At 40.7% G+C, this 26,690-nt stretch overlaps 1 protein-coding gene across 1 annotated transcript in view; it reads right to left on the reverse strand.

Moving 5' to 3' along the window:
• Positions 1 to 26,690, reverse strand: part of ADAMTS9 (ADAM metallopeptidase with thrombospondin type 1 motif 9) — a 208,757-nt gene that overhangs the window by 137,976 nt on the left and 44,091 nt on the right. Inside the window, 6 exon segments of the mRNA XM_056804375.1 lie at positions 5,198 to 5,343; positions 13,438 to 13,542; positions 17,349 to 17,490; positions 19,353 to 19,499; positions 25,474 to 25,579; positions 25,709 to 25,749. Of these exon segments, the coding sequence (XP_056660353.1) occupies positions 5,198 to 5,343; positions 13,438 to 13,542; positions 17,349 to 17,490; positions 19,353 to 19,499; positions 25,474 to 25,579; positions 25,709 to 25,749 (687 nt within the window).

Consider the following 26,690-nt stretch of genomic DNA (forward strand, 5'->3'; position numbering starts at 1 on the left):
AAAAGAGCTGGGTTCATATCTTGCCTCAATGTCCTATCGAATGTTAACAGCCCCTAACATATAGAGATATTGTGAGAATCAAAAAGATCATGTATGTGACTATGTGCACAATCCATAAAGTCACATACAAAAAGGCTTTGTTATTCTTATTACTATTATTAATTTGATATCAAATCTACCGCCTGCTTCTAAATCTTTACATTTTAAAGAAATTCCTCCCAAACTCGGCATTTAAAAAATTTACATTAATTTTTGTATGGAAGCCAAATGTTAATAGGGCAAAATAGATTTCTCTGGAAAGAGAGAAGAGTGTCTCATAGTGACATGAGTTTGGACAGACTTGGGGAAATAGTGGAGATTAGAAGGGCTGTGTGTGCGATGCTCCATGGGATTGTCTCATAGTGAATATGCTGGCTTTGGAGATAGGGAGACCTGGGTTCAAAGTACCTCACTGACAAATATTGGCTGTGGGGCACCAGGCCAGTCATTTAACTACTCACTGCTCTTGGTGGGCAACTTTCTGAGACTGTAAAGGCAAGGAGCAGTTAAGGATCTGCTTCTGCACTGGTAGGGGAAGTGTCCTCACTGGGAGTCTTCCTGTGTCCATGAAATTACACATCTAGTCTGCAAACAAATCACATATGCAGCTTAATTCTTTACCAGGAGCTCCTCAAACAAAGGATGTCGCAGGTGAGGTCAAAAAGGAATGGAGGGATGGATGAATGGGGAGAGAGAGAGAGAGAGAGAGAGAGAGAGATGGGTGGAAAGATAGATAGATAGATAGATAGATAGATAGATAGATAGATAGATAGATAGACAGACAGACAGATAGATAGATGGATAATGGATGGAAAGATAGATTGATTGATACATAATGGAGAAAGAGTTAGAGGGAGAGATATGGATGAATGGGTAGGTATAAGGATGCATAAATGGAGAAAGGAAAAAGAGATATATGAATAAATGAGTAGGTTAAAAGATGGATGAATAGACAAGAGATGGATGAATGAAAGAATAGGTAGATGGGTGGATGGATAAAGCGGGAGATAAATGGATAGTGCATTCTGTTTTCTTTGATCAATTTTATAAGCATTTACAATAACTACATTCTTTTTTTAAAAAACCTTTACCTTCTGTCTTAGTATCCATTTAAAGGCAGAAAATCAGCAAGGGCTAGACAGTAAAGATTAAATGACTTTCCCACGGGCATACAACTAGGACATGTCTGAGGCCAGATTTAAACCCAGGTCCTCTCAAATCTAGGCCTGGTGCTCTATCAACTATGCTACCAAGCTGCCCCCAATAACTATAATTGTTAAACAGGAACAACTTCTTTAATGAGCAAACTTTCTCATGTTCAGAGCAACACATTTCTTTTCTAACTGAATCTATCCTAATTTATGAGCAAAATGGAATAATCAGAAGAGAAAGGTAATACTAAAGTATTTTGTCATGAAATTTCTTTCTTGATCTGAATTTGAGCTCTAGATTCAGTCCCCCAATCTCAAACACATATTCCCCAAATCCGTTAATGCGAACCGGAGGCACTTCCTCCATTCCTCAAATTAGAAAGCATACAATCTCCCAGCTTATGTCAACACATGCTGCTTGCTAATTGTCTATAGTGTGCTTCTATGTATATGGTTAGACTGTCTATTATTTCATAGAAGATGATCACAGGATTTAGAGTTGGAAGGGAGACTCTGGGGATTATATGGTCTAAACCCTTAATTTTACGGATGAGGAAATGGGGGCCCACAGAGGGGAAGAGATTTTTCCCAAGATCTAGTAAGCAGGGGAGCCACGATTCAAAGCACTGTGCTCTGACTCCACTAGATGGAACAATCCTGTGACTCTGACTCTGTTTAAAAATCATGAGGATGAAAAGACTCTGAACAAATGAATAGTGTGAAATTTGCAGGCCCATTAAAAATGTACACATTTGTTTTTCAAAGGGACTATAAGCATCAGATTCTGGAGGCTCTGAAGCTGAGAAGGAGATGGCAATCTCCAAGCTAAGAAGTGGTCAGTCACTTATCATGGGGAGGATCTGGCTCTTGAATAAATTCCTTTCAAGACTACTTTCTGCACTTTCCCTCTCTTAGATCAGATCTTTCTCCCCTAAATCATTTCCTCCCTTAAATTCACTTCCCTAATTGAGGAAGGAAATGAATTTCTGGAAATCCAAGAGTTAGAGTTTATTTTAACACTGATATTCCCCAAAAGCCAGTTTCTTTCCTCAATCAGTCTTTTATCCTCTGTGGGCCTTGACTTCCTCATCCACAAAATGAGAGGATTGCATTCTAGCTCTAAAGCTTTGACCAGAAGATGCTAAGTGACCAAGTACTAATTAAGTATGTGTCATATATCCAATATTAGATTTTGCTTCTAAGATGGCAAAGAATTAGCGTCTGATAAAAAAAGATCAAATGAGATCGTGCATATGTAAATATCATGTATATAGATATATGCTATATATGTGCATATATGTTTATACATGTGTGCATATACTAATATGTGCTATGTAATATGTAATTACACAAGTGATATATAATATATACAATATAGAATTACACATTATATCATTATATATTATAATATGTGCAATATAGAATTATACATTATATCATTATATATCATATAATATATGCAACATAGAATTATACATTATATCATATATTATATAATATATGCAACATAGAATTACACATTATATCATTATATATTATATAATATATGCAATATAGAATTACATTATATAATGTATAATTTCATGATATAAATATAATATATTGTGTAATATAATTACATATCTGATATATGGTATACATTATATATAATTACATATTATGTAATATAGAATTATATATATAAACATATGTATAGCATTTGGGAAAACATAAAACAAAATATAAGATATAAGGGGCAGTTGGGTGGGTAAGTGGATTGAGAGCCAGGTCTAGAGACGGGAGTCCTGGGTTCAAATGTGGCCTCAGACACTTCCTAGCTGTGTGACCCTGGGAAAGTCACTCAATGCCCATTGTCCAGCCCTTACCACTTTTCTGCCTTGGGACCAATACTACACAAGCACTGATTCTAAGACAGAAGGTAAAGGTTTTTTTTAAAAAAAGGAATGGTTACTATCATAATAACTATTAGAGAACTATGTATATATACATATATACTATTCTGTAAACCTTAAAACAAAATGTTAATATTTATGATCATAACTATAATTATTCTGTAAATACCCATAGAAGACTGAAGCAATTTAAAATATTACGATACTGTCTGAACCATTTAGTTGGTATGGGGACATCTCCCAATAAGATTATAATTAATATTAAAAATGTATTAAATGCACTAGCACTGTGATGAGTAGTGGGTATGTAACCCAATTCAAGAGATCATTTAAGAGGCAATGCTGGGGGGCAGCTAGGCAGCACAGAAAAGAGAGTCAGGCTCAGTGTACTGAGTTCAAAGCTGCCTTCAAGTTACTTAACCATCTGCCTCAGTTTCTTCATCTGTCAAATGAGCTGGAGAAGGAAAGCGCAAACCACTCCAGTATCTTTGCCAAGAAAGCCCCAATGGGGTCACAGAGTCAGACACAACTGAAACAACTGAACCAAAGGTCCAAAGGGAGGTGATAGAGGGTACAAATACAAAAATGAGACATTTCTTGTCTTCAATGAGCACACATCTCCCTCCTCCCCGAGTTCAAAGCTCATGTCTTCTCGTTCTTTTCTATCACAGGACATGGTACAAGCATATAACAAAGATTCAATGAAAATTTAATAGGGGGGGGAAAACTGAATCCACAGCCACAGCCCCTGGCTGTGCATCTCGGGAGACGGCTTCTTCCCGAGAAGTGAGATCTCTGGTCACTTTTATTGGTTCCTAAATCTCGAACCCAGCTGAAAACGCAGAATCTCATCTCCACCTTGAAACCTACTCGCCCTCTTTCATGCCACAAGGATATTTTCACTTTCTAAACTCATCGCGCCCTTCGAGTAGTTACTACTACACAGATGGGGACCTATTCTCAGAATACGGCCTCATTCGCTAGCTGTTTTGCAGGGAGCCCCATGCATACATGGTGAATTAAGTGTTGGACCTGCAGTAAGGAAAGTCTAGATTGGAATTCTACCTCCGGTACATGTGAGCCTAGGCAAGTACCCTCACCTCTGAGCCTCAGTTTCCTTATCCGTAAAACAGAAATAAAAATACCTGCAATACTTACCTTGTAGAGCAGTCATAGGGCATAAAAGAGATAAAATACAGAAAGCATTTGATAAATGTTTGTGTATTGTGTAAAAGGTCAAATATACTTTTTGCATAGGAATACCTTCAGTCCCAAGCAGATGCAAAATTCCTGAAGTTCAAAGTTTCCTTTTTAAAAAATAATTATTTAAAAACTAATTTTTAAATTAAAAATATTTTTAAAAATAGACGTGTGCCCACATTTCCTGGCACATTATTTGACAGAGAGAAGCTTGAAAATACCCACTGACTTTCCTTGACTATGTTAGAGCTAAATGTGTTGGGTTCTGTGTGTTAGCTGAATGCTGACTGCATATCATGATTCAGTGACTTCTGATACTCACTAGCTGTGCGACCTTGTACAAGTAACTTGCCTTCTCTGGGTCTCAGTTTCGTCACAAATAAAATGAAGAGGGTAGACTAGTAGGAGGAACTTGGAAGCCTTCAAGTCCAACAACCTCATTTTACAGATGAGGAAATGAGAAGTCTAGGGAGGTTTTGTGACTTGTCCAAAGCCACACAGATGGTAAGCATCTGACGCAAGAATTGAATCCATTCCTTATAGAAGATCTCTAAGGCAACTCACAACTCTGATTTTCTATGATTCAATGACACTGCCATTAAGAGGAAGTCAGAAGGCTTGGGTTTGAATCCCACTTCCATCACTTACTGGCTTTGCGACCCTGGGCAAATCACTTGAATTTCTCTGAGCCTCAGTTTTCTCATCTGGAAAATGGGGATAATAATTACATCCAACGTGCCCACCTCACAGGACTGGTGTGAAGATCCCAAGATAGCATGTATACAAAACCCTTTGCAAAGACCTAACAGTAGGAATAGTAGGCTTTCTGCTATTCTAAAGCTTAGTTAGTACTCAGTTAGTATCAGATTGTTTTTACCATCCACTTTAGAGATAAGGAAAGGTGGCAGTATTTACTCAGGTCTGTTGCACTCTCGCGTGGCTGTTTTGATGCCACCACCGCAGGTCCTCGAGCAGGTCCCAAAGTGACTCCAATTCCCCCATGATCCATCTGTCCGTGGCCCCTCCATTTCTTTGAGAACACAAAATCCATACTTGCAGTGCTGTGGTTGACAAAGGAGAGCTCAGTGGCCTTTTCCACACTGGAGGCAATTTTGAGCAAATGTTTCTTTCTTTTTTTTAATCCCCCTCCTCCCAACGCATCGTGATGGTATAACATGCTTCTAATTTGGCTGGGGACAAATGGCTGGACTTTTCACCATGTACTTGCTGAGCGTAGACCGTTTGCTACACGACCATATTATTGCCCCTCTCCCCCCTACCCCGGTAGCATATAAGCATCTTAATCAGTTAACAAGATTTATTAAGCTCCTCCTCCATACCAAGCATTGTGCTAAACACCCAGACTAGAAAGGCAAAAGCAGGTCTCTCATTTTCAGGAAGCTCACATTATAATGGGGAAGACAACATATAAATAACTATTTACATACTACATATTACACAGATAGAGATGGTAATCTCAGATTTAACAGAGATTTACTGAGCATCTCCTCTGTGCCTAGCAGGACGCCTGTGCGGATAAAGGATAGAAAACTAGCCTCATAGAAGGGAAGACTTGGGTTCAAGTTCTAACTCTGACCCATGCTGGTCAGGGGATGCTGGGCAGATCATGTAACCTATCAGGGTCCCAGATGACTATCGATCACAGAGCAAGAACAGATTTGGCTTTTGGAATTGCCTCAATGGGAATGATCTATCTATTTTGGTGGAATTTAAACCCAGTCCAAAAGAAAAATTCTGGGCAAAAAACGAGGTCAAAACTGAATGGTCCCTACCCACAAGGATCTTACATTCTACTGGCAGAATACTCAGAGATGCCTTTTCCACAGTACACTTTTATAAATGGTTATTAGGCTGGATGAGATGCAACGTACAAATGCACAACTAGTTCAGCAGAAGGGGACGGCTCTTATTGGATGGTTCTCTCCCAGTGGGCAATCTTACAATCAATGGTTGGTTTGACTGAATGGACTCATCCATTCAGTCCTAGAGGCTACGCTGTCTAATGAGGCTAAATAGGTTACTTATTTATTGACTCGGTTTATAGATACTCTTTTCAATGGCCAGAGTCTAGGGTCAATATGAAAAAGAGGGAAGGAGTGTTATGCTTGCATTTTATTCTCGACCTCAGATAAGAGACCAAATCTGTCTTAATGCCATAATTAACTACGAGCGCCCTTCCTCACCGGTAAAAAGGCAGTTCTCTAACTCCCATACGTGAGCTCACTCCCCAGAAGTCATCCCAGAGGAGATGTCTTTAAAGGGAACATTTCACTTTGGGAAAAGCCCCAATTTTACTGCTTCTTTGTGAGTGGTTTCAAGTGGGGGCTGGGGAGGGCATTCTCACTTTGAAGGGCTGGAACAGGAAGGAGAGTCCTGATGTTTTTAAAACTCCACAGCAGGAGAAGGGGGGTAAAGGAGCTGATTTCAACTCTCTCCCATTGTTAAGGAGTGAAGGCCCTGACAGAGCGTGGAGGTCACAGGAGGAAGTTTACAAAAGGAAAGTGGCAGCCCCAGCAGCAGGAGGGTCTCCCCCGCTGGGGCTCAGATCCATGAAGTGGAGCTGGTGGTGGGCGGGCGGCCTCAGGAAAACTCCTCATCTCGTTTTCCCATTAGAGGTTCCGTGCTTCAGCAGAGGCAGCAGGAGAGATAGATGGAAGGTCAGGGGCTTAGAGGAACATGGAAAGTGGAGGTAAATAAGAACACAGCAAGAGAATGAAGTGGAAATGTAGAACAATAGAAGGCAGGTGAAATGCTCGAGCCTGTCCTTTGGTTTCTGGGGAAGAGGGATGAGTATTAAAATTGTCCCACGTCACCGCGAGGATCACGTGAGATAGAAGAGGTAAAGTTTTTTGTGAATCTTAAAGTGCTATATAAATGTCGGCTTTATGATGATCATCATCACCATCATCAAGAATTAACGGCCACATCAAAGCGCTGCCCTACCCAACTGACAGGGCTGTTGTCAATGAATCACATCCAGATCAATGCCGTAGAAATAACATCATGATATCGTTCGTGCTGATATCATCCAATCACTTGGTTTTGTGTGCTTGTTTTTGAAACCCTTACTTTCTGTCTCAGTAACAACTCTGAGACAGAAGGGCAAGGCTAGGCAAATGGACTTATTCATGACTTGCCCAGAGTCACACAGTTAGGAAGTATCTGAGGCCAGATTTCCATCCAGATCTGGCTCTCTAACCACTATGCCTGACTGTCTCTAATCTATTCTTTGTGACAATGTTATAGAACAACTGCCATTTGTAACAATATTTCTCCCAAAGTTGTGTTTTGGCAGAACCGTTCATAATTGTAGCTGGGCTATGCTTTATATTGCCATCTGAACATTTCTTAATATTTTAGATTACTACTTCATGTTACTGTATTATTATGGTATTATTTTCTTTTACGACTTTGTATGACTTTATATTATTATATGAACATTTCTTTAGCAATAATCATAATTATTGATCTAATTAGCATTGAAGTAACTCTTTAAGGTTCACAAAGTACTTTACATATGTTAATTCATTTGATCCTCACAGTCACCCTGTGAGGTAGGTGCTATTATTATGCCCATTTCACAGATGAAGAAACTGAGGCAGAGAGAGGTTAGATGACTTGCCCAGGGCCACATAGTTAGTTAGTTGGTGTGTGTTCATGATAAGATCCAAACTCAAGTCCTCCAAACTGCAATGCCTGCCTTCTCTCCATTGTGCCAAATATATTACTAAGAGAAACCATGGAAAATCAAGAGAATTATCTTTTCATCTGAGATGAAAAGCCAGAACCTGAAGGAAAACCAGATGAACTGGTTATATAAGAACCAAGTCCAACGGTGGGCATCCACATGTTGCTTCTGAATGTTTGAAGCGATGCATAAACTACTACTAATGAAGACTGAAGATGGTAATAAGATGATGTGTGGTATGAGTCTATGGATTTTCCTCTTGCTTCTTCTTCCTCCCATGACCATCTTATTCTCAAACAAATTCTTTTTTTCTCAAGGCTTATGGGACCACTGAGTGCAAGTCTGAAGAGGCTCGGAAGAGCGAGGTAAATGCCTGAGGTTACAAAGGCTAGGTTTCCACAGGAAATGGAGGATGTTCAGCCAAAACATGCCAATGAAACCAAATTTTACTAGGCATATTAGACAAACGATAATTGCCTAGTGAGTTAGCCATTACATCATTCTGAAGTATTAAGGCTATTTGGAGAAGGTGGAGCCAAAAAGGCCGTTTGCCCTTCCTAAAACTGTCCAAAGCTATTTAAATGAGATTTCCCATAAATAGTTCATTTAAAAAAGAAAAAAAAAGCTAGACAAGGGAGACTGGGAGGTCAATTTTTCCCCTGAGCAGAATTAAAACAAAGGAGGTACAAACCTCCAGTGACCAACAGGGTTAAAATAAAAAATGTTAATGGACTTAACAAGAGAATGGAGAAAATAAAGAGAGACATTCTGTGAGTCATTCATTAAAATAACACCATGTCAGCAGACTGGGATACATTACTGCTGAGGGTGCATGGCAGAAAGAGGAGAAACGAAATTAACCCCAAGGCAAAGGAAATCAGAATTTGCTGGCACAAAGAAAAATGGCTTATGTTTTTAGTGCCAATGCAATAAAAATAAAAATAAAAACATACACACGCACACACACACACACACACACACAGAAATTTGCTTGCCAACATACCCACCATCACTGACATCTGTAAATTCCATAAATACAAGTCAGAGGAATAAACACATACATAACACTTAGCAAGAGTTGGATGTTTTCAGAACATCAAAAATGGACCCTGTTTTCCCTCCTGCTCACAAGGCTTTGGACTCTGCTTTGCAATAACTTAATCTCTCCACTTTCTGAATTGCCAGCTTGAAGGGAGGATCTCCAGCTATTGCTACTCTTTGGGGGTCTCTGTTTGAAGCGATGTTCTTATCTCTGGAGCTTCTGCACTGTGTCTTGTCCCAACCTTCCTGATCTACCAAACTATGGATGTTTCTCAACTTTAAGGGAGGCTGTCATTCCCAAGGAAAAGAGGTTGGGGATAAATCACAGAGCCTGAGAGCTTTATCACAAATGCTTCCGTCACAAAGATAGCCTCGTAAAAGATATCACTGTGGCTTCCCTGGCTGCTCCCTAGTACACAAAGACTTCAAAAACCCACACGGGGCAAGCGCTGGGTTAGGAAGGGAACCAGCCCCTGTTAGGTCTGGCACCACGATGCTTGAGACACTGAGGCTTCATCTCAGTCTCAATCATACTAAATAGAATTCCTTTCCTCCTTAGAATTTACCCTGGTCATCCTTATTGCTCAAGGAGATGCTGTTAAAGGTTCTTAATGAAGTAATTAAACTCTTTTAAGGCCTCTACTGACCTACTATAGGATACACTAGTGATAGAAACTCTTCTGAGTGTGTGCCCATGGGAGGCGACCACAATCCCATCAATGAAGAAAGCCAGGAACGTAATTCCGCTCCTTGAGAGGAGACGTGGGCTTTTTGGTTTTGTCTCTCTATCTTAGTAGCTAGCAGTACCTGGAACCCAGCAAACCCTTCAGAAATGCTTGCGGATTGATTGGTTAAGTAGAAGGACCCATTTCTGATGGTGGAATGACAAACCTCCCACAGGACAACCTTTAGGATTGCCCATCTCTTAGTGCACCCTCAGCCAATCACCTTGTATATGGCGGCATATTCTAATTTAGAGAAAGAGATACGTGTGTGTGTGTATAATGTTTGTATGTGTACATATTTATACTGTGACTTTATGTATGTATACATGTGTACATGCTATATAGGTCTCTGTATGTAGGTGTATATGTATGGCTACACTGTGTATATATAACATATTGCATACATGTAGTTTTTATATACTATGTATTTGTCTGTGAACATGTATCTATATACACACACTGTAGCTGCATATGAGTGTGTATATATGTGTGTGTACAGTGTGTCAATAATGTGATGTATATCTATGGGTGTACATATATACATTGTATATGTGTAACTACGTACATTGTATGTGGAACACCCCCCCACACACACACACACACAAACACACAATTTCCCCAGGAGAACGTAAGTTTCTTGAAGGCTGGGGTTATTTCATGCTTGTCTTTGTAGTCTAAGCACACTCAGCACAGCACAGATATGGGGAGCCGCCTTATCACTAAATGTTCAAATGCTTGTTGAATGGCATATTGAACGATTAGAGGCATCTTTAATTCCTTAAAGAAAGCCAGATGCCTTGTATCACCTCATTCTCATTCTTCAAGCCATTACATCCTGGGTAAGGGATACAAAGCAGACAGAATAGAAGAGGAGGGGAAGAAGCATTTTTGTAGCACCTACTGTGTGCCAATCTTTCTAAATAAAGACTCATTTGATAAGAAGGATATGACTCTAGAGATATATTTCATCATATGACTTTGATGGGACAAAAAAAAAGGCTGTACAGCAACATCTGTGTAATAATCGTTGTCTCGTCAGTTTTAAGCAACTTTGGCTCCCCACTACCTCTAAGGCAATATACAAAGTCCACAGGTTAGAATGAAAAGCCCTTCCCAGTGTGACTTCAATCTACCCTTCCAGACTTATTGCAGGTGAGTTCTGCTTCACAAATTCCATATTTCAGCCAAATTGGCTAAATAGCAATTTCAGAAATCAAGATTTCATCTATATCTTGCTACTTTTGCTCAGGGCACCTAAGTGGCACAATGGATAGAATGCCAAGCCTGGAGTCAGGAAGACTTATTCATGAGTGCAAATCTGGCCTCAGACAATTACTAGCTACATGACCCTAAGCAAATCACTCATTAACCTTTGCCTCAGTTTCCTCATCTGTCAAATGATTTGGATAAGGAAATGGCAAATAACTCCAGTATCTTTGCCAAGAACACCCCAAATGGGATCACAAAGAGTTGGATACAACTGAAAACAAGTGAATAACAACTTCTGCACAGGCTCTGGGATGTCTGATGGGTACTTCCCCACTGAAAGAGTCCTTAGTTTCCTTCAAGGCTAAACTTGGGATTCCCTTCCCATGTTATTTATCCATATATATGATAGAGACTTCTTGTGGCATAGTAAGAAGAGTGCTGAGCACGAGGGCAGTTTATGGCTCTGATATTTACTAGCTACACGACTCTGGGCAAGTCACTTAAACTCTGGGCAATTGAACAACTCCTGGGATGCATCCATCAAATCACCGAAGAACTGCAATCTCTATTAGTAAAAGGAGTTCTCCATGCTGGGAAAATCTCCAGCTTTTTCCCATGCCTCATGCCTGTGCCTACTGAAATGTAATCTCCTTAAAACCAGGAATCATTTTCTGTTGTTTTCATGTCCCCAGCAGCTAGCCCAGTGTGTGGCGTATAGTAGGTTCATTGAATAAATTCTGATGGAAGATGGAGAAAGCTAGAAATTGGAGTGAGACGGACAACCTGAAGGGAAGGATTTCCTACTTCATCCACCTGGCACGATCTGCTTTTCAAAGGATCTTCCCCCATTGATACTTATAAACGTGGGGAGCAGATGGAGCAGCAGGCACCATTATCTTCATGTGACAGCAAAGGACAGGCCACAGGAAGTTGTAATACCTGAAGCTAGTGAGTGGCAGGTCGAGTTAGTGTCAGAATTAGAACTTCTTGAGTCAGCCCACTGAGCCTATTGCCTCCCATTCAAAGAAAGAGGTGCCAACTAGCCAGGATCACAGATACAGAGGTGGCAGGGACCTGAGAGGCCATCTAACCCAACCCCTTCATTTGTCACAGGAAGAAACTGAAGGCAGCAGAGGGGAAGGCCCTTGTGCCCGATGTCACATGGGTCATAAGAATTAGCGGGGCCTGGATTCGAACACCCAGGTTCTGACGTTAAACCCAGCCCCTTTCTAATTGTAACTAAGAAGGCAAAGAGAAAATAGGACTCCAAAAGGGGAAAGAAAGGCAGAAGAAACTGAATATATAACAAGTGACAGGGCAAAGGGAGAGGGTTCAAAAATGGGTGCAGAACATATGACATAGCAATTATATTTATCTACATTCACATGATCATGTCTTCTTAAATATTTATGACTAGATGACTAACTCCTTTCCTCCTTGAGGCTCCTCTCCCCAACTATTTTCTATTATATTTTTATATTTAGATGCAATATACCTATGGGCCATCGACCTCCTGTAGAATGTAAGCTCCTCTAGGGTAGGGACAGGCTCATTTTTGTCTTGTTGTCCCTACTATCTAGCATGATGCCTGACACACAGTAGGTGCATAATAAATGCTCATGGGCTTGCTTGAATTTGGTCAGGCAATTCACTTAAATTTAGAGAGAACCATTAGCTCTCTAACTTTTCTTTATCTCAGGCCACCTTTACACTTTTAAAAATTATTGAGGACCCCCCCCCACTAAAGAGCTTTTGTTTATGTGAGTGATATCTATTCATATTTACCTATTAGAAATTAAAATGTTTGTATTTATTATGAAATGAATTTCAACCTCATGGACCCCCAAAAGGGTCTCTGGACCACACGTTGAGACCTGCTGATCTATATAAAATTTTCCCCTTTTCCAACTCTGGTCAATAGTAGAAGAATTGATGGATGACATGTTAAAACGTCCCTCCTTAAACCATCCTCGTTTTTTTTTTTAACCGTTACTTTCTAGATTAGTAACAACTTTAAGACAGAAGGGCAAGGGCTAAGCAAATGGAGTTAAGTGACTTGCCCAGGGTCACACAGCTAGAAAGTGCCTGAGACCAGATTTTTCTTTTATAACCCTTACCTTCTGTCTTAGAGTCAATACTGTTGTTTGCTTTCAAAGCAGAAGAATGAGTTGGGCTAAGCAATGAGCATTAAGTGAAGTAGAAAGTGTCTGAGGTCGGATTTGAACCCAGGTCCTCCAGACTCCAGGCCTGGTGCTCTATTCACTATGCTAACTAGTTGCCCCCAGTTGTCTTTCCTTTAAAAACAAAGCCAGCTCTGCATTTATGTTAGTTAGGTCAGCTTTCAGGTATCAAACAGTGCCCCCAAATATCCATTTTCTACCAGGATGTTACCCCCCATTTCTTTTTTTGCCTTAAATAAAACTAGCCCTTTAAATTGTAAAAGAAGACAAAAGCCCCTGGTGTTCTCCTACCTTTCCAGGTTCACACTCGGTTCCATCAGCCCAAGGTGTGTGCTGGGTCCTGCACCCTTTGTGGGCACCATCTATATTAATGCACCAGAGTCTTCTGCATTGCATCTGCTTAAAGTGTGAAAAGAAGGAGGCAGACAAATGACTTGAAGAAACAGAGTAAAGATTTCTTAATAACATAACAGCTTCGTAAGTGACGTCCTCCCCGACCCCAGCCCTTCCCGGTGGCTCAGCACAGAAGCGGCCTCTGCTTCTTCTTCCTCTCCCTCCTCCGTCCCTCGGTTACTAATTCTTTTCCTTCGCCCAATAACAACAATAAAAACCACTTTGTATTCATTTTGTACACATATTGTATATACACATGATTTGTATACATCCTCTATCCTCTGGTGGAGAGGAAACTCCATGAGGGCAAGGACTGTTTTGTTTCTGTAGCCCTGCATTAGTACAGTGTCTCACTTACATCTGGTACTTAATAAATGCTTACTGAATTGAATGGGATGCAATGGAAATTTTGTTGCCACAAAATTAGAAAGGAACCAAATGATGAATGTTGGCCAAGTGAGCCAAGGGTAGAAGTCACACTGAGAAGGTGTACAAAGGGGTCCAAGATCTCAAAGCAGAAGGGACCACCAGGCCACCTTTAAGCCTTTTATTTTATTTATTTTATTTTTATTTTTTTCAAAGCTTTACCTTCTGTCTTGGAATCCATTGTATTGGTTCCAAGGCAGAAGAGTGGTAAGGGCTAGGAAATGGGGGTCAAGTGACTTGCCCAGGGTCACACAGCTGGGAAGTATCTGAGGCCAGATTTGATAAGCCTCTTATTTTAAAGATAAGGAGAGGGAGGCTTTAGGAGGATGGGGATTTTTCCAAGGTCATGGAGGTGGCTCCTTGTATTCTAGCCAGCTCTTTTTCTACTGGTGGGAATTGTTCCTTCTCATAACATGCTTGACTCCCCCTACCAACTGCCAGGTTTTGAGGGGCTGGGACAACGAAAAAAGACTGGGGAAAATGGGAAGAAAAGGAAGGATATGGTCCATGTAGCAGTTTTTCCTTTGCATCATTTAGAGGAGGAGAAAGTTATAGAACGATGGATTTCTACACTGGAAAGGACCTTAGAGGCCATGTAGTCTGACTCATCATCTTATAGATGAGGAAAATAAGAACAAAATCACTCAAGCGGTAAGTCTGAATGAAGAATCAAAAGGAACTGGATTCAAAATCTGTCTGCCTGGGGCAGCAAGATAGCCCAGTGGGTAGAGTGCCAGGTCTGGATTCAGGAGGACCTGTGTGCAAATTTGGCCTGAGACATTCCTAGATGTGCCACCCTGGGCAAGTCACTTACCCCCCTTCTGTCTTAGAGTTACTACTAAGCCAGGAAGTAAGGTTTGTTTATTTTTAAATGATTCTGAGAAGGGATTCTGAGAAGGCCTCATCGAAGCTCTAAAGGGGACCAGGAAACACAAAAAAGGCTGAGAATCTCTTGTTACAGGGAAAGTCCTTCTAAGTCAGGTTTCTGACATGGGTCAATGACAGGAAATAGATCTTGAGTACTGATGAGATCAGTGTCCCATTGGCTACTTCTACCCTTCCTCCCCTCTTCAGTCCTTTTTTTTTTTAATCAATGATTTGGATCAGTCTTATCATTTGCTGTCATCTTTGGCTCTGTTGCTTCAAGGGGGAAAAGATAAAACCCTCAGTTTGGCATTTACAGCCCCTCACAGTCTGACTCCAGTTGACCTTTAGAGACTTTAATTTACACGATTTCCCCCTTCACACACTACATATTCCAGCCAAACTGTGGGACATGAAGTTTCAGAATTCAGCATTCCAGCTCATCAGGGTGCATTTGCATTAGGGATAAGCAGCAGCTCATTAAATCTGCAGATGATACAAAGCTGGAAGGGATGGCTTACAGTACATTGTCAATCACCATGCTTTTATTAAGCACCTACTATGTGCAAGACACTTTGCTAAGTGCTAGGAATGCAAAGAAAAGGCAAAAACAAACAAACAAAAATTATAGTCCCTGCTTTCCAGTAGCTAATTGGATAAAAGAATCAGGAACCCCAAAGATCTTGACCATCTAGACCTTTCCTTGGATCATACAGGCTCGTAAGCTCAAGGGCCATTCAAAATGTCCCTCAAAAGCTTCTGGGAACAAGGAGGTGACAGCCTCATTCTATGTACACTGCCCAGTTCAGATGAGGTCTGTGCTCATTCTAGACACCATATTTTAGCAAGGGCATTGACAGACTAGAGAATATGTAGGAGGGCCGCCAGGATCGGGACTGACCATGGGTTCATGCCTGTTTGAGGACTGTGGAAGGAGCTGGGAATATTTCTGTTAAAGAGAAACCTCAGGACTAGGGGAGAGGGGCCTGCCCTATTGCTGTTTTCCAGGGTCTGAAGGACTGTAATCCATGTAAAGGGATTAGACTTGTTCTCTCTGGCCCCAGGAAATGGGACCAGGAACAATGGGTAGAAGTTGCAAAATGGTAGATTTAGGTTTTGTGCCAGGAAAAATTCTCTAACAAATTAGAGCAATCCCAAAATGGAATGAAGTACTCAAGGAAGTGGTAGGTGGAGACCAGAAGACTTCTAGCCAAGAATGGATAATCACTTATTGAAAAGTTTTAAGAAGGGTTTTCTTTTTTGACTATTTTCGCAACTCTGAGATTCCATGACTGCTTGTATGCATTTTCAGTGGAAAGGGGAGAACAAGTTGGACTTCTCTGCCATCACCTTTCACAATTCAGTAAGGAAGATGGAGGAAATAAGAAGCAGTAGCTCCCTAAAATGGAGCTGATTATTACTCGAATATCATTACTGAGCAGAATCCTGAAGCTTCTTCACTTGGAATTTGACCCTCCTCCCTGGCCCATTACAGAGGGAGGAGAGGGCCCCTCTAAGCTGCTGGCTCATTTTGCAGATTTAATGTGTATTACAGCAAAGGTTTTCTAGTATCATACAATCATGGTTTTAGAGGTAGAAAAGATCTTCAAGTCCAACCCTCATTCTTGAAGAACTGTAATAGATCTTATCCATAGCAGAATGAAGAATCTGAAGTTAAGAAGACCTGTGTTCAAATTTTGATTCAAAATTCCCCAAAATGTAAAGTATTAACATTTACTCTACTTTCAATTAGCACCCTCCTCCCATGATAATATAAGAAAAGAGAGCATCCTTCTTCCCATTCAAAGCTTCTCTAAGGAGCCAATAGGCAAAAGCAGTAGGTAAAACCAATATGATGGGACATTTTAAAAAATCCAAGTTTCTTCATAGAAATCTTCAGTTCCAGTGATTTTTCTGGTTCCCTTAGGGGACCCATATTGCAGCATTCCTATTATTTTTTTTCAGGTTTAAATATATCTTTCAATGTTTCATACGTAGCCTTAATTTCTAATTTCCAGCTGTTATCCTGGCCAAGTCATCTAATATCTCCCAGTCTTAAGTTGACTTATCTGCAAAAGGGGGTTGGACTTGATGACCTTTATGGTTTTTTAAAGAAGACCTAAATCTATTATTCTGTGATAGGTCATCTATTCAAACCTGTTTGTGTCATCTAATTCTGCCCTTATTTGTATATTCTTTAGTTTTGCCAATTGTTTTGTTTGTCTATGGATTATCTCCTCTACTGGATTTTAAGCTGCAAGAGGGCAGAGAGCAGATCATAGGAGCATCCAGCAGGATGAACCACAAAGCTGGCACTCCATCAACCCTGCCAAATAGCTTGCTTCCAAATTTTTCTTGAAGAGATCACATATATGAAGACTCCAGTGTTCACACTGTGGCTGTTACTGGTTTTAACAAGGACCACAAGGCTCCAAAATGTTGACTGAAGAAATCCAGTGTTAACGAGACAAATAAGAGGGGATTTCTGTTTGGGACCAGGTTGACAAGAGAATACCTACCATGTATGGGCACACCTGGGAGCCCGGTCCAAAAATCAGTTCACATTGCTTGTTCACGTTGTAAAGGAGGCCGGGCAGCTGTGGAGGCAGAGGGTAGGTCCTGGCCTCGGGCTCATTGAGCAAACACTCTCCATAACCGGTGCTACAAGAAACACAGAGATATAAGCTCGAGAACTCCAGCTTTGAGATCATCTGCAAATAGCCACGGGTGCTGTCTGAATAATGGCACAGAGCTATGGAAGAATGTGCACTCTGCTTATTGATTGGAATCTGGAACAAATTGGAAGACACGATGTTTGCTCTACGCAATGTTCCATCTCCTAACTTCATCCTCCTGTCTGGAATGCTCTCCCTCCTCACCTCGGATTCCTAGAATCCTTAGCTTCCTTCAAGTTTCTCTTCAAATATCATTTCCTCCAAGGATACACAGACACACACAGAAATACCTATACTAGACTCAGCATCTTGCTCCTTTCCACCAAAATTACTTTATGTTTTCTTTCCCTTTTTGGGTTTTTTTTTATGCCCTTATCTTCTCTCGTGGAACCAATATTATGTATTGGTTCCAAGGTAGAAGAGTGGTAAAGGTTAGGCAATGGAGGTTAAGTGACTTGCCCAGGGTCACACAGCTGGGAAGTATCTGAGGCCAGATTTGAGCCCAGGACCACCCCATCCACTGAGCCACCTAGATGTCCCCTACTTTATGTTCTTATCTGTGTCTATGATGTTTTCTCCAAAACAATATGTAGTCTTTGAAAGCAGAAAAGGTGTTTTTTCCCCCAGCATCTGGCAAATAGTGGGTGCTCAATGTTTGCTGAATGAATAAGGTGAATGATGACAGAGAGCTATTAAATTTGGGTCAACTGGCATATCTACATATGCATGTCTGTATACACATATAGAACGAAGAGGGACATATATATGTATGATGTTTTATTAACATACTTATAAAAGATTTTATATTATATACTAATTATTTAGATATGTATATAATAAAGTAGATATTACCTCCTACATCATATATATTAAATTTTTAAATAGAAATGTGAACATTTTCTAGAGACCCATTTACCATACTTGTAAGTCACAAACTGTATAAAAACCGAAACTGTTTTGTTTTGATCAAAAGCATTTAAGCATCTGCACCCAAAATTCACATTTCTCTGTCCTGTGCTAGGTCATGGGATGTGCATTGTGTAACCTTAGGAAAATCACTTAACCTCCGGGCCTCGGGGAGATAACAGCCATAAATCTGGACTAGAAGGAGATTGTGCAACGTAATTGGATCTCGAGGCAGCCTTGCAGGAAACTTGAAAAGAAAAAAGTGGCTCTGGAAGGGTTTTCACCAGCCCACATCATCTGCATTGAGATACCCTCCTGACAACTCTTCCTCCTGATCCAGATCTCGACCCTGCACCAACACATTCGCTACCTTTGGGGAACTAAAAACATTTCTCTCTTCAGCCTCAAACCAGTCTCCACCAAGACATCAACAAGGGAGAACTGCAAGGAGAATCAGGACTCAACCAATGCCTTTTGGGTTTATCTTTAATCTCCTTTAAGACCCATATGTCAGCTATGGGAGGAGTTTAGGGGGACGGGAGGGAAAGAACATGAATCTTGTAATTAATTAATTAATTGAAATTTTCCGAATTAAAAAAAAAAAAGACCCAATATGGTATCCTAATGAGCTCTGCAGGAGACCAGCGAGTTTAGATAATCTAGGATTTGGTATCTTACGAACAGCCAAGTGTTTGCTATAATATGGATGCATATGGATTCTATGGGTACATACAGTCAAACTTAGAGAGAGAGAGAGAGAGAGAGAGAGAGATCTTTGAGGTTCTCTGGCATGTTCTTCCTCTCTCCCCAGGGGGGGGATCAAGGAAAGAAAATAATAATTCAAAACCTGAGCTTGGCTCTACTTCTGATCTTTCATCATCCAACCACTTTATGTGAGTCCTACGCTAGAAGACTGTACAAAAATGTCAAGGTGTCTCTTACTCCAAGAACTCAGTAATGTACTTCCGGCTACACTTGGACCACATCCAGGGGTTAGTGTAGACATTCAACGTTGGTGCCATGACATGCTGTGGACTTTTAACTCCTTCTTCTTTACATTTATTGTTGTCATCGTGAGGCATGTTAAATCTGCAGAGTAAAAGAAGAAGAAAGTGAATGACCTTCCAAACATCCCAGCTGACACCAAAGAATTTCTTTCATGAACTGTGTCTACCTGAACAAAAAAAACAAAAGCACCCCCCACCAACCCCATACACATCCCCTTTGAGAACCTGACTCAGCCGAGAAATGTTTCTGGGGGTGATCACAGGTTTGCCATCTGTATTGTGGGGAACTCCCACCCCAGGCAGATCACTACCTGGGCTGCACACTTAAGTCTAGAGCTTCCTGGGGTACTGAGTATTTAAGAGGCTGGGATATCCAGTCTGGCTGTCTCAGAGGCAGGACTAGAACCCAGGGCTTCCTGATGCCACGCTTGGCCCTTTATGACCCACACTATGTTGACTCTCCATCACACATTAAAGTGGGCCAGCACGAGATCATTTATTTTGCAATTCATTTTCTATGCCTATAATCCTGGAACACCCATCACAGCCCCATGTTGCACCAACCCAGTGCTGGTAAAGCAGAAATGTTCTGATCGTTAGTGGCCCTGAACCCGTCAGTGCCGGCACTTCCAAACTCTGCTCAGAACTCCTAATGAGCTCTGCAGGAGGGGGAGCAGTTTAGATAATCTAGGATTTAGTATCTTAAGGTCAGTCAAGTGTTTGCTGTAAGCGTTATTCTGTCTCTCGGTGGATTGAATCCAAGACCGAAATAGCTTTTGCATCAAGTGACACCATCGAAGGTTTTGTCATTCGCCCCCTTTTTCGGAAGGCTGGCAAAATGCCTCTAAGCACGAAGCTATATGACCCTCCTGGTAAGCAAACCTCCACCACTACGGAGCCCAGCGAAGGGTCCGACCCAATCTGACCCGCTTTTGTCAAGTGTCTCCTCTATGCCGGGGAAAACAAGCCAAACCAAGACTTTATCAAGCTTCAACTCTATACCAGGCACTGCATTAGGTGTCAGAGAGCCAAACCAAATGAAGCTATTATTATCTCTAGGACAAAGTGAAATCCAAGTCAGTCCAACAAGGAGCCAACCCAATCTAATAAAGCTCTGCTAAGCACCTACGAAGCCAATCTGTGATGGGCCTACTAAGTGCAAGCTTCTGTGCTATGTTTTGGAACAATCCAATATGAAATTCCTACTAAGCGTCAGACACTAGGGATCTAAACGAGCCCAATAAGCATGTATCAAGACCCTACTAGGTTTAAGACATTCTATTAGGTGCTGGGACTTAGAAGGCAAAATGAAAACCAGTCACTGTCCTTGCGAATCTTTTAGATCTGAGAGAAGAGTGAGATCCAGAGGTTTCTTTAATCGAGGGAAATGGGGGGAAAAGTGGTGATAAGTTTTTCTCAACCTAAACAAAGGCTTACAATTACTTCATGATCCATAGACCAATTTCTCTTGAGACAGCTGCCCATTGAACGGTGAACATAGAGGTTCTGACTTTTTCATTGACTTAGCCAACATATACTGAGTGCCTACTGTGTACGAATTAGGCACCATGGGGGAAGAGAAGATAAACCCATTGCTAGAGCCAGTGAATTTAAGATAGAATAGATGATACAACTAACTGTTACAGAAGGCAAAGTAGAAGCAGAAAAGAGGACCAGAGCTTCTTGTCAGTGTCAGTCAGGGAAGGCTTCATGGGGGAGAGGGCGTTTGAGCTGTTCAAATGTGAAGAATTTCAATAGGTAGAGAAGATGGCAAGAAAACCTTAAACAAAGGCATAGAGCCAGAGGAAACCATATGCAGAATCTCCTTTGGTTGGAATGTAAGGTTCATGAATAAGAGTATTTGGAGGCAAGGTAAGACCAGGAGGCTGTTGTGAGTTTCTAATACCATGCTAAGACATCTAGTCTTGAGAGCAGCTGGAGGGCATAGTGGACAGAGCATCAAGCCTGAAGATAAGAGGAACTGGGTTCAAACCTGGCCTCAGACCCCTCCTAGCTGTGTGATCCTGGCAAGTCATTTAACCCCATTGGCTTAGCCCTTGCCTTTCCATCTTAAGAGTTGTTACATTACCAGGACAGAAAGTAAGGGTTAAAAAAAAACAATCTTGACCCCAAAAGGAAGAGTTTTTCATTTTGTTTGAATGCAAGAGGCTGACTTGATTTGGGGGTCTTGCTCTAGGATCAGTGGTGTGAGAATTAAAATTAATAGACAATAACTCAAGTATTATATTTATAAGATTTGGTAAATTAAAAACGAGTTAAAGGAGCAATAACTAACTCAAGCTGAAGTCTGGAGAAAGAAGGAAGAGGGAGGAGCCACAGAAAGTTATAAACAAGAACATAACCACACAAATGTGGGGATGCAGGGAAAGGGATGCTGGGAGATGAAAAAGGAATTCTGGGGAATGTAGTTCAAAGGTAGAAAATTTCACTTCTACAGTGGGTAGGATGGATTGGAAGGGAGAAAGCTGAGAGGCAGTGAGATCTCTTGGGACTACAGGAATGGTAGAGTGGAGACTCTAAGGCACTAGATTTGGACCTGGGTCCAAAGTTCTCAGTCTTGTGTACTAGTAGTCAGGTTATCTTAGGCAAGTCACATATCTTTATCTGGCTGTTATCAATCACCTTTAAGCCCTAAATCAATAATCGATGATTGATGATAAGCAAGAAACACTGCAAAGGTAGGATGGACAGGATTCAGGGATGTGAGGGACGTGAGAGAAGGGAGGAGTCAGAGGAATCCTGTGAAGCCTCAGGGACTCAAGGAAGGGTGGTGACATTACTGAAAATAGGGTGGTCAGGAGGAGGGGAAAGAGGCACCGGAGGTTGTGGACGTGTTCTGTTCCTAATCACAGGACCTGGTTAGTGCATGGGAGCTAGAGTCTTGGGGGGGGATCCTCTCCTGTGTACTAATTAAGAGAGAATCCAGAAACAAGTGAGTCACACTGAAGTGTTTGGACCTGTCTCCTATAAAGAAGTGAAAGTTGGGAGAGCAGCCCAATCCCAGAATTCACAGCTCCAAAGTGCTGTTTTGTTAGCTGTTGGCATTTGTATGTGTCTCTCGCTAAAGAGACTCCGGTGATTTCTGGGAGATGGAAAAACTGATTTGTCTTGGTTATACTTAGGAGGTGTTCTCTCTTTTTTTTCTTTCTTAAAATAAGAGCTAAAAATATATTTAGTAAACAGTAAAAAGGAATTTGGGAGAAGACTAGCAACAAACAGTAAGAAGCTCTGGGTTAACTACGTCTTGCTCATTTTGTCAGTAGTGAGTCTGCCAACTTAGGTATACAAAAAATCACTAGGGAAGCCTTACTGTGCTATTTAATAGGGGGAATATGGTATAGGATGGACCAATCTTGGTTCAAATTGCTCCTCAATCACTTGCTAGGAGACTGTGGGCAAGTCTCTTACCTCCTCTGGGCTTTGAGGTCCTCATCTATAAAATGAGAGGGTTGGACTTGGACTGTAAGCTGACTTTCAGCTCTCCTTTTATATCTCCACTGTCCTTTGGGCCTGCCAGTCATTGCCTTCACTTTATATTCTAGCTAAAAGATCACTGGATTTTGAGTTCTCCTTAAAGGTTAAGATACAATTTGGCACGTGATCCTGCCAGATTCCTTGTCATGGGCAAGTGTTGACACAATATGGGACAAAAATCAAAGCCCAAGTAGCTGGATTTAATTGTTGACAAAATGTCATGGAGTCAGTTTCTCAGATTTTTCCACTCCATCCCCCACTGCCTACACTCACCCACCCTCCCATTCGGAAGAGCCAGAATCAACAAATTATCCTGATGTCATGTAGACAGAGCCCAGTATTTTTCCCCAGATGCCAATGATACGGTATCAATTCTCGTTTGCACAGTATAGATAATACATATAAGGTCAGGAGCTGTTTTTAAAGCACCCTGTGGGGCATTCAATGACTCTAGTCTTATCTACAGATAATTATGTGCACTCAAATAACATTTAATTAGTTCTTGGTAAAGCTGATTGATTAGTCAAAAGTACCTTTTTTGTTAGAAAAAAATTATTTTGTTTTTCTCTGGAGCCAATAAATAAAGTAGAATATTTCAGAATGAGGCAATCTCAGGACTGGAAGGAAGCTTAGAGGTCATCTAATCCAAGCCCCCTATCTTAGAGAGGAGCAAATGGAGACCCCAAGAAGGGAAGTGACTTTACAAAGGTCACAAAGCAAGTCAGTAGCAAAGATGAAGCAAGAGTCCAAGACTCCTTCTTTTCTGGCCAGTGATTATTACAACAAAATCAGCAAGAATAACAATTTGGATTTACAGTCCCTTCTTCCTAAGGGTTCACAATCATAATTGAAGTATTCTATTTTTTCCCCCAAGGGGAAAGGTTCAGATCTGTGATTGCCTACATGAGGGCTCCCTCCTGACAATTCATCTGTAACTTACAGCCTGAGGAGCCGGAGGGTCAAGTGACATAATTAATGGTCGCCAAACCAGTATAAGAACTCAGCTGAAATCTTGCTACTGATACCTATTAGACCACAGGCAAGTCAGTGCCTCTTTTAAGCCAGTCTCCTTGTCTATCAAATTGGAATACGAATACTTAGGTGTCCCCCTCTTACCCAGTTACTCTAATGAGATAACAGATGTAAAACTTAATAAGCTATGCAAATGTAGTTGTTATCATCCTCATTATTATTCTTATTACTTGTTACTGGATATCTTTCTGTCATGTTTTCATATTACTATTATTATTCTATCATATAAAATATATTCTATTTGTATCTCTATTATCCTTTATGTTAGAGAATAGCCATTATGTTCCATAATAGCAAATATATTATCTGATTATATACAAACTATCATTTTGCTTTATTCTCCAATATTCTCCTGGGATATTTAGGAGAAATATTATTTCTATTTTCCAGGTGGAGAAACTGAGGAATAAATCCTTGACCCAAATCAATGAGTCTGAGAACCATAAGGATCATAACCTAGTCTTCTGGGTCAAAGTTTAGGGCTCTTTAAATTGCCTCCACGGTTGTCTTCCCCTCTAGAGCATAAATTCCTTGAGGGCAGGGATTGTTTCATTTTTCTTTTTTAATCCCCAGGGTCTGGCACAGAGCAGAGCTTTCATAAAGGAATACTGATCAATTGACTGATTCAAGTGCAACCATCAGTTTTCCTAAATCTGGCTGCTCAATGCATTGTGATATCCCTTCTTATTGTCAATGATGTGCGAATTTAATAAGTTGGATGAAAGAGGTTTTTATTGACTCCCATGATGGAGGAATAATTTGAACTCTATTAAAGACAGTGATGTGAGCTAAACAGAGTTGGCACTTCATAATTAATTGAAGAAAAAGAACACTTTAGTCTCTTTTAACCATGCAAGTTGGTCTCACCTCTATTAAACATGCCTTGGGCTATCCAGATGGAAAAGTTCCCCCTTTGGAAACCTACCTATCTTTGCAGGCCTCGCTCCAACCCAAACTCCTACAGAAAACAGTATTAAAGACGTTCCCTGCATTGATGTTTAAATAGAACCAATTCATCCAAAAGGGATTTTTTCCTTCCCATGATCCTTTACTGTACACTTCCATCTCTCACATGCTTATACCACCTACTATGGTAACCACTTGCTTCCATGTTTCTTTTTTCCTTTCAAAGGATCAAATGAGATAATATTCATAAATCAACTTAGCACAATGCCCAACGCAGAATAGGTACTTAATAAATTCCCGTTCCTTTTCCTCCTTTCAAAGTCTCCTAGAAGCCTGGAAGGACCTGAATACAAATCTGACCTCATTTAATTAAAACAAAACAAAACAAAAAACCAAGGCTGGATTCTGATTGTGGTAGGGGAAGTGATAATGATGTTTGCAAAATATGAGGGAAATATTAACTTTATAAAATACTATTTAAGTTGTTCAACTTCTAATATATATTTAATATATACGATAATATCCATAATATAATTTTGTATATATGCTAGAGATGAATCAGTTTATGTTGAGTATCAGCAATGAGGTTAGAATAAGCTTAAATATACTGAAAGGAAGCGTACACATGGCCAAGTTCATGGGCTATGGTAAAGGCAGTACTTAATCCATTATCTTCGCTAATTGAACAACTTCGATACGGATCACAGACTGTTCCCAGTTCAGCAAGACCTACGAAAGCAAAGACAAGATTTTTGCTATAAATCTTCACAACAACAGATTCTGCCTTGAACCCTCCAGCCCCCAAAAGTTGCACAGGAAAGTGTTTCTAATCTCAAGAGATAAAAAGATTAGACTCACCCAAAGTATCACATTTGTCATGAGCTCTGCAAATATCCTGCCTGAAAAGAAAAGACTTGGTGCTTTAATACAAGAGATAAATCAATTACAGTACGAGGTGTTTTTTTTTTTGGAGGGGGGGGGAGCTATGTATCTTTGGGGCAGCTAGATGGCTCAGTGCATACTGAAATCCAGACCTGAAGATGAGAAGTCCTGGGTCCAAATTTGGCCAAAGGGACTTCCTAGCTGTGGGACAAGTCACTTACCCCCCACTGCCTAGCCCCCTTACTCCTCTTCTGCCTTAGAACCAATATACAGTATTGATTCTAAGATGGAAGAAAAGGTTTAATTTAAAAAAAAATAAAGGAAAGTATATATCTTTGGGGTAGCTAGGTAGCTCAAAGGATAGAGAGCTAAAGCATATAGTTGGGAGGTCCTGTGATCAAATCTGGCCTCAGATACTTCTACCGGTGACTAGATAAATCACTTAACTTCAATTGCTTAGCCTTTTCCACTCTTCTGCCTTAAAACTAATGCTTAGTGTTGATTCTAAGACAGAAGGTAAAGGTTTAAAAAAAGAGGTGTATGTCTTTGGGACAATCAAAATGTGTTTGTTTGTTTCCTTTTTTATTTTTTTTTTGGTGGGGAAAAGTGTTATGAAATTCAGCAAAAAAATTTTCAAAAACAATATCAACAAAATGTGTGGATTCTACTAATCTGGAGCTGAAAAGGAGATCAGAGCTCATTTAGCCTCTCCGCCAGGATTGCCTCAAGTGTTGGAAGATGCTGTCTTACTTTTAAATCTTTGCAGGGAAAGAGATTTCGTAATCCTTTCTGGAGTGCCTGACTTTAGTGCTGAGATATCTTTAGCCAGCATCCCCTGAGAGCTTGTGGGAATCGCTTTCTTTTTTTCTGTCCAGTTTCAGAGTCAATATTTACCCTGCTCCAGTCCCAGGCTCTGTCCTCTTATTCCCTCCACATGGACAAAAATCCCACAATTACA

This window comes from Monodelphis domestica, chromosome 7 (genome assembly GCF_027887165.1).
Source record: "Monodelphis domestica isolate mMonDom1 chromosome 7, mMonDom1.pri, whole genome shotgun sequence".
NCBI classification, from domain to species: Eukaryota; Metazoa; Chordata; class Mammalia; order Didelphimorphia; family Didelphidae; genus Monodelphis; species Monodelphis domestica.